Raw genomic sequence first — 9394 nt, forward strand, 5'->3', positions numbered from 1 at the left:
AGGTCAGGTCACAGGTCAGGTCACCAAAGGTCACCAAGGGTCACCACATGAACCCAACTTTACTAAGGTTGTGCGATGCATGTTTTATGGCCAGTTTTTCATTTCCAACTCAATGGTATTGGTTATAAGACCATCAGGTACGGTTTAGGTCACTTTCTGGTGGAGGTCAGGTCAAGGTCAGGTCAAAAAAGTTCAAATTTCAAAGTTGATATTTTTGCATAAAATGGGTATCGATTCGATGCAGCTCGTCACGGGGAGTCGAATGGTGGTTTTTGTTTTGCGCTACGAGGTCTAGAATTGCTAAAAATTGAGTTTGAAAGTTTGACGTCATCAATTTTGAACAGTTTTTTCGCTATAACTTGTCCAAAAAAAAAGAGGTATTGATTTCAAATTTGGTATGTAGATAGAAGGCGGTATGGACTATCACATATATTCCGTTTTTTTTCGAAATTCAAAAATCTTTTAGGATTTTTCGGCTATTATTTTCAAAAAATCTATTTTTTATTTTTATTTTTGGTCAAAATCCCAAAAATTCGAAAAACCGAAATAGCAGTTTTGTAGCCCTCTTGATTCCACACCTTAAATGTCGAATCATTTTTCTGTATCTCTAAAGCTATAGGCCTGACAGCTCTTCCAGCGAAACCTTTTTTGGGTCGAAAATGGCAAAAATGACGTCACTCTGACGTCATTAGCGGCCAACCTATCATAGCCTTTGGAAAATTTTTGATCACCATGTGCGCTAGCTACTCCCGGGAGGGTACTGAAAGTTTGGTGACGATCGGCGCAGCGGTTCTCGAGATATATTTAAAAAACTAAAGGGGGGGGGGGGCAAAAAAATGCCCCCCCCCCACCGCCTGGAAGGTTAAATCTTTTACTAAAACGTTTGGTAGGACGCGGTGGTATATGCTATTTGCGCGCAACAAATGCCGCACTTTCAGCTGCCTCCAAAAAAAGTCGCTAGGAACAGCGGAGATCCCAAAAAGTAAACAAAAGTAAAAAGTCTAATATCTTGAAAAACGGTGAATATTTTTCGGTGAAATTTGCTAGATATTCGTTTTCGCTCTTTCTGAACCGAGCAACATTACCTTCATGCCAATTCATTAACTTTTTTGAAGGTGGGAGGGTCCCTTAAATAATGAAAATGAAAGACAACTTTACAAGGCTTCTGAACTAGGACCTATATACAAGCATACGCATTCTGCTCGAATCTCGTATACATATCGTATACGTATCTCGTGTACTGCCTTTTCGAAGTACTTAGACCAACGAACGACTGTATCAATGCGGCTTATCTCGGGTATTTATTACCAGCTGTGTTGGTCGGTGAAAGTAGCTGGCCATCTTACCCTACCCATGTGCAGGAGCGTAACCACGCAAGAAAAATGGTGCGGACAAACTCATAGGGGGCAACCGGCGCCATCCTTCAAGGGGGCGCCAACCTTCGAGGGGGCGCCATCGCCTATGAGAGAAATGGGGTGCGAAAGAGGGGCGCCTTCATGTGGAAGCGGTTAGCGGACAGTGACGTAGCCACTAGCCTTTCGTGACCTGACCTGAGTTTACTGGGACTCAAATGCCCAAAATAGTTCCTGAAATTTGGTGACGCAAAGTGCCACGGTGCTTACGCTATTAGCAAAAACTATTATTCCGTTTTCCTAGCTAAATTTTCCAATTTTACCCTGAATTTGTACCAGTTTTTGAGTAATCTGATGACCTGGCCTGAAATGACTGGGACTTGAAATCTTCCACGTATGTGTAAAACAATATCCAGAGCGTATGCTTAATTTGGCGGCGCTACGCGTCGCCGTTTTTTTTACACTGCGAAAAAAACCTAGGTAAGGGCTGCCTCACCCCCTGGCCGGGCAAAGTTTAAATTATCTTTCGCTTGGCGACACTGAAGTCTCGGCGCCGAACAACCTTTTTCATCTGAATAGAATTGTGCCTTCTAGTGGAAAAGGTTACCTGTTACCAATAGACGAATGCTGAATCCTTGAATCATAAAAATGCACTACAAAAAGATAGGGCCATCTAACCGTCATTCGGCATACCAATACACACATACCTACATAAGCACGTTGTACAACATCTTTGACCCCTAAGAGCCTACCACGTGTCTGTCGCCCTTACCGCTACATCGTGTCGCTTCTAATCGTTTTGTTGCGTTACTTATCAGGCACTTTTTCTGCTCCCAAATCCTCAGTCCCAACATCATGCTGAGCCTCTGCCAGCAGCTCTTCATACATGGTCTGAACAACATCACGAGCTGTTGTGTTCTGGAAGACCTCCTGCGGGCGATACCCGAAGAGGAACAGGTCCTGCAGGTAGTGTCGCAGCACGCCCCGCAGTCCGTCCGACGGCACAGTGCTCACCAGGCTCTCCGTGACGCCCGGGGTGGCCGACCGGTACCCCTCGGGGAACTTGACCGAGGTGATGTTGGCGGTCCGCAGCACGAGCCGGGCGTCCTCGGCGAGGGAGGCCGTCCTGCCGAGCACCGTGTACGGGATGGTGCACGGGTGACACATGTCTGTCATCGGACGCCAGTGCTCGTTCTGAGGCCCCTCCATGGGCTCGCCCTTGTTCAAGTCGAAGGGACCCGCCGCTACGACCCAAGCGGCGAATCTGTCAAATGTTATTGTTGGCAGGTTATTTGAATGACCAGATGACCGCAATGTTTCAGATTTGTTTAGGCGAGCCTTGTCGCTTTTTGGGTGACCCATGATCTCAACTGCATGTATCCTCCTGAACCGGTGCGTCGAATTCGGCCCGAGTTTATCTCGGTAACCGGAGACCATCCTCTCGAGGGGGTGGCGCACGAACATGAAGGAGGTGTACGTCTCCAGCCGGCGGCGAATCTCGGGCTCAGAGAGCTGCGACAGCGTACGGTGCACGTAGTACATGTGAGCCTTCTCATGGTCGATCGCCTCCAGAGACGTGTTTGGGAGTGTTCCCGTCAGTATTCCGAACATCTTCTTCCACTGAGTGCAAGAAACCTGAAAAATCAATGGCCAACTTTAGAAATCTCAGAAAATTCCCATGATGATGAACATAATCTCAATAACAAGCTTTCTTGATGTAACAATGCTAAAAGTAAAATACAGTAGGTACTATATACAGATTCGCTATTAACCAGAAATTCACAATCCGCGCCGAAATGCATTAACCCTCGCCGGCACAGGGGAGGGGGGTTAATGGAACCCCCCTAAGGTTTTTCGCAAATAACTCGCGTAAAAAGCGGACGATCACGACGAAACTTTCAGTACCCTCGCATTTATCAATTTTACACCTACCCTGAAAATTTCATGACCCTGACCCAAATAACCTTTGACCTGTGACCTACTTTCCGAGACCATGTTTGGCCGGAATCGTGATTCGGCGTATGTCGGCTCGCATTAGCCGCGCGTTTGCAAGCTTTTCGTGGTTTCAAACGTTCAAACATGTGATTTGATGTTGCTCCCATACATTAGGGTGGGTGCAAGGTCATCTGAAAGTCAGGTCAGGTCAATGACCTTTGGTGACCTCGGGTGACCTCGGTTCGCTTTTTCGAGTTTTGCATGTTTTTAGGCTAGTTTTTGGAGCTGAATTCGAATTTAGCAACCATTTGAACATTTACGAAGTAGTTTTGGTGCCTTCGTAACATGTTACGAAGCTGTTAGAGGCGGTTGACAGTTGACACGTATTACGAATACCCGTCACAACCCCTACCGGTTGACCTGACCTGACCTGACCCGACCTGGTCTAAATGCTTAAAGACATTATCTATGATCAAAACTAACACGATATTCGTGATCAGCACCCCGGAAAACCACATAGCAGCCACACTTTACGACTTTCTAACAGGTCCCGATTTTCCCGGTTTTCGGGTCATTGACCTGACCTGGAAGGTCACCCGATGAACTAGGACCTTAAAATTGGGTATCATCGGCTTCCTCTCGTGACGGGCAGCACGCTCGTTTTTTTTTCCGCGAAGCTCTAGCTCGATCAGGGGCCAAACGCGAGGAGGGTCGTACCCCCCCCCCCCCTTGTGCCGTCGAAGAACGCAAAATGGCCTGTGCCGGCGAGGGTTAAGATTTTTACAGGCATGCCAGTGAAGTTAACGTTAGCTTGTCTTTGGAGTCATATGTATGAGAAAGTAAGAGAGTCAGAGAGAGAGAGAGAGAGAGAGAGAGAGAGAGAGAGAGAGAGAGAGAGAGAGAGAGAGAGAGAGAGAGAGAGAGAGAGGGAGAGAGAGAGAGAGAGAGAGAGAGAGAGAGAGAGAGAGAGAGAGAGAGAGAGAGAGAGAGAGAGAGAGAGAGAGAGAGAGAGAGAGAGAGAGAGCAGCAGTGTTAACATTTCAGAGTTCAGACCCATCCGAATGCCGAATGTTTAGGTATCTATTTTATGTTTAAAACCCAGAATGCTTGTTATACCTTTGGAATATAGCAGTATATCAGCTTGTGTTTGTCGTCATATATCAATTTCTGCAGCAACCATGGACGCTTTATGATGTAGTCCAACGTCTTTTTAGGCCTCCAGAACCTTGTGGAGTCGCAACGCTTGCTGAGCATTGTGTGCCGTTGTTCTTGAGACATGTTGTCGTCTTCTCGCGGCATAAGCGTTTGTTCTGAAAAAAATGAAGGTTTGTGTGTATGACATTAATTTTCAATTGCTTGTGGAAACTGATGTTATTGGAATCGCAGACACTAATTGAAATCATTGGATATTCAATGAGTGTCATGCGGCCCGCATACCCCGGCCACTGTAGCCGTCGGTGATTGAGCCCTGCATATACTCGTAGACCCATACCAATGACATCAGTTTGCAACAAATGCGTGATTGGCACACTTACCAACTGCGTCTTGTATTCGGGAGATTAGGCTCCGCGTTTCTGTTTTCTTGTATACGATCGTGAAAGAAAACATCACAACACACAGGCATAAGAGCATCCCACACTTAAGTATTTTGCATGATGTTGTTCGAAGGCGGAGCATCTGCAAAAAAAGTAAGCAAATGCTTAGGCATGCTTAGGCGCATCCAACTAAAGGAAGTGAGAACACATGCTGAGCACATTAGAGATAACATAACAATCAATTACCTACACGAAGGTTATTGCCACGTGTGTCAGTGTCACTGATAGTAGCCGAATGATCAACAAGAACTATAGCAGAGTGGTGTTTGGGCAGATAAAGAGGTGAGGAAGACGCCAGCCGCTGCGTGATTCCAGCCTCTCGATGGCGAGACTACTGTAATTAGGCAAATCCACCGATACTCCGGCGTCTCCATGGCGAGGCTATCCGGAGCCGACAGTTTGCACCTCTATCTAAGCGGAAACCCCGCACCCAGGTCAAGTCACCAAGGGTCAGCACATCAACCCAATTTTACTCTGGTTGTGCGATGCATGTTTTATGGCCAATTTTTCATTGCCAGCTGAATGGTGTTGGTTATGAATGGTTGAACGTTATAACGATTTTTCCCGATTGGTCATTGATCTGACCTGGAAGGTCAACCGATAGCTTAGGACCTTAACCCACGAGCCGCTGGGGGGGGGGGGGGCATAAAGTTGCCCCCCCTTTACGTTTTGTGAAATATCTCCGAAACCTGATGAGCTACGAACGTGAAACTTGGCATAGCTTCAAATGAATACCTAGGCAATGTTTGAGGAAAGTTTGGTGGTTGTAGCACCTAAGATGACGTCACAGTGACGTCATACAGTTTTGTCGTTTTCCGATATGGACCGTTTCTGATGACGCTGAGCATGAAACTCGACTGTAAATGAACTAGACAGCACCTGCTGTCATCCTAAAACATCTTAATACACTTCTATCTAGTTTCTGACCAATAATCGGCCCTTTATATTCGGTCCCATATATGTGATGTATCGTGAGGAATATGAGAGTCGCAAATCTATAATTTCACTTATGACGTCACTGTGACGTCATTTCAAATGGGATCGACACCAAATTTGGACACAACCTCGGCTAGGTATTCAGGAAGATGTGTGCAAAGTTTCGCTTCTCTATCTCTTCGCGTTGCGACGATATCGTCGCAGAAGTAAAGGGGGGGCAACTTTATGCCCCCCCCCCCCAGCGGCCGGCGGGTGGCGCGGAGGCCCAGCGGCCGCCGGGTTAAAATGGGTATCATCGGCATCCTCTCGTCACGGGCAACACGCTCATTTTTTGCGAAGCTCTAGCTTGATCAGGGGCGAAACGGCAAGAGAGGTCCAACGGACCCCCTCCCCCCACCCACCCCCTTATAGTTCGCGGCTGGCAAAACACCAGCTTTCGTAACGCTTTTGATGTGAAGTCACTTGAAACGATTTCCCAATGTCCGCGTCTCTTACCATGGTTTCTGCAAGCGGTGCTCCTACAGTAACGTTACCAACACTGGCTAAAGATTAGCCCGCTGCTGTCGGTGGTGGTAGCGCAGCTCTAACTGGGATGGGCTCACCCACACGATCACTATCGCCCTCATTTGATTGCACTATCAGCGTTCGGGTTAAGCTGCCATATATGCAAGCACCGGTTAGCAGCCGATAACCTTATGTGTCGAGCGCGCAGCAGAGGTGCTTCGGCGCCGCAGCACCGACTCGGATCCTTTCGTCTTGTTAAGCCCGGTAGCTCGTAACACCACGTGCATTTATCTTTATCCTTTAATAATATACGCTCTCCGTCTGCGCTTCCAAACAGTGGTAGGTATTATGACTTCGTCGTCTGTTGCAAAGTTGCAAGGTGATACACGATGTTTGATGGTGGGTCTAAAACGGACCTCATTTTATTAGCAAGGGTTTCTCTAAGTTGTTACACAGGTGTGTTATTCTGCTTCATTTTTTTCTTTGATTTCTTGTTAAAGCATATTTAACCCGCGCCCCACTGGGGTCTGTGTATAACACGCCCTACTGGGGGGGGGGGGCTATTCATAGCCCCCCCCCCTCCTAACTCCGAAACTACTGGGCCGATCGTCAAAATTCAAACGGCGTCTGATAGCCCCGGAAAAACTGTCGAGCGAAACCTAATTTTATTGACCTCGACGTCACCGATGACGTCACAGGTCAGGTCAAAGTAAAAATTATTAGCACTTTGGCTTGTTCACATTTTGGGCTCTGGCCGCCGTCTTACAAGTCAGATCAGGCTCATTTTTGGTTTCCACACTCGTGAACAGATGCTCTAGATACCTTGAGGGTACCAAACTTGTACTTTGATTTTCAGGTCAGGGTCAGGTCATCACAGGTCACGAAAATATTATATCATGCGTCGGTCACGTGACACATGTTTTATGGTCCATTTAGGCCATATATTTCGAATTTGATGTCGTCTGTGTCATTCGAGGTCATTTTGAGTCGAATTTAGCTTAGGTCAGGTCACTTTCAGGTCAAAAAAGGTCAAATTTTGAAGTTAAAATTTTTCCACAAAAAAGGTGTCTATTGGATGCAGTTTGAGCTCAGGAACACGATGGTGCCATTTATATTGGTGTACGATGTCAAATACGTACTGAAAAATTGATTTGAAAAATTAATAATTGTGATTTTTTGCAATAATGCGTATAACTTGGCCATTTTTGAAGATATTTAGCTAAAACTTGCTAGAGTTAGTCATAATCATGCGTTCTGTCACATATATTTCGGTTTTTTCGAAAAGTCAAAAACTTTTTGAAAAAAAATGTAAAAATATAAATTTTGAATATTATTATATAAAATTTTCGAAATTTTCAAAATTTTGAAAATCCGAGATAGCAGTTTGATAGCGCGGTCAATTCTGAGTTCTTTCATGCAAAGAAATTGGATCTAGCTTAAAAACTGAGCTCTTGGGAGCGATTGCCGTGGTTCAATGTTTTGCGTCGAAATCGGACGAACATGACGTCACTCTGACGTCATTTCCGGCCGACCTATGGTAGCTACGAAGTTCAAATTTTGACACAAGGTGTCAAATTGATGCAGCCGAAGGTACTGAAAGTTTGGCGTTGATCCGTCGAGCGGTTTAGAAGTTATTGCAGAAAAACGGGAGGGGGGCTATAAATAGCCCCCCCCCAGTGGGGCGCGGGTTAACCCGCGCCCCGTTGGGGTCTGCCAAGCAACGCGCCCTGCTGGGGGGGGGGGGCATTTGCACCCCCCTAAGATCTCGAGAACCACGCAACATAGCGACAAGCGGCAAACGATGCTGGATAGCCCCAGTAGGGAACTACCTTGTGACACAATTTCATTGACCTAGGTCAGCCCGATGACGTCACAGGTCAGGTCAAATGTCGAACTTTCACCGTTTACAGGCATTTCAAGAAATGCGTTGTAAAATCGAGTAAAATGGATTTCATTGAAAATCATCGATGGGGAAATGTTCGCCAAACCCATATTTTGCTATTTGAGGTCACTGATACCAGGTCAGGTGACAGAGGTCAGGTCACTGTGGGTAACAATATGAAAGTAGCATGTGATGCATGTTTTATGGTCCATTTTATGGCAAATGCGATAATATGGGTCAGGCAGCCTTTGGAGTCAGTTTAGATTATGTTCTTATGAAGGTCAGGTCAAGGTCAGGTCAAGGTCAGGTCAAGGTCAGGTCATATTAGGACAAATTTCAAAGTTGATACTTTTGCACCAGTATAACGCCTTTTTGGGCGACTAACGGAGCGAGCGAGAGGGTGAGCCTTTCACGTGCGAAATTTCGAAGGGGTACCTCCAACTGACTTGTGCACGGCACCCTACTAACCGGTCTCTAGCGATGTGCCAAATTTGAGCACAATCGGCCCAGCCGTTTTCGAGAGCTGGAAGCAACACCCTGCACGTGCGCACGTGCAAAATGGGTCCCGACTGACTTTTGCATGGCACCCTACTAACCGGTCCCTAACTGTATGTATACCAAATTTGAGCGAAATCGGTCCAGCAATTCTCGAGATCTGGAATCGACCCCTGCACGTGCGCACGTGCAGCAGCACCCCAACTCTGGCACATGGATATGCAGTGCCTAGTGGGTGCCTACCTACATGCCAACTTTTAGCGCAACCGGCCAAGTAGTTACCGAGATATTGCGACAATTACAAAACTGACGCCTCTTCGTTTTGCACGTGGCACCATAGGCGGCGGAACGGGGAGGGCACCGGGGCACCGTGCCCCCTTTGATTTTGGTATTTCATAACATTAACCCTATGGGCGTTGCATGGGAAGAATGGGACCAAAAGTCCACAGTGCCGCCCCCCTTAATTGAAGATGTTCCGCCGCTACTGCGTGGCACGTGCATGAGGGGTCACCCACATGCATCGGGAATAGCCCAATACTTGGTAGAAGGGATGAAGCTACCCTATACAATTTACCGCATGTAAATCGGTCAAGTGGTTGCTGGGACATAAGCCTCGCAAAAGCGTCCGCACAGCCGGCCGGCCGGCCGCTCATACTCGGAAATTTCCGTTAATCTAACCCGCGCCCCACTGGGGG

At 46.9% G+C, this 9394-nt stretch overlaps 1 protein-coding gene across 1 annotated transcript; it reads right to left on the reverse strand.

Annotated features, from left to right (window-relative positions):
* Positions 1-1232: 1232 nt before the first annotated feature.
* Positions 1233-6433, reverse strand: LOC122364837 (carbohydrate sulfotransferase 11-like). The gene is made up of 4 exons (XM_043335596.1): positions 6314-6433; positions 4823-4964; positions 4404-4597; positions 1233-2987 (listed from the first exon to the last, which is right to left on the reverse strand). The coding sequence occupies exons 1-4, from the start codon at positions 6314-6316 to the stop codon at positions 2160-2162; spliced, it is 1167 nt and encodes a 388-aa protein (XP_043191531.1). The 5' UTR covers positions 6317-6433; the 3' UTR covers positions 1233-2159.
* Between the last annotated feature and the right edge of the window lie 2961 nt (positions 6434-9394).

This window comes from Amphibalanus amphitrite, unplaced genomic scaffold, assembly GCF_019059575.1.
Source record: "Amphibalanus amphitrite isolate SeventyFive unplaced genomic scaffold, NRLGWU_Aamphi_draft 000702F_arrow, whole genome shotgun sequence".
Classification (NCBI taxonomy): domain Eukaryota; kingdom Metazoa; phylum Arthropoda; class Thecostraca; order Balanomorpha; family Balanidae; genus Amphibalanus; species Amphibalanus amphitrite.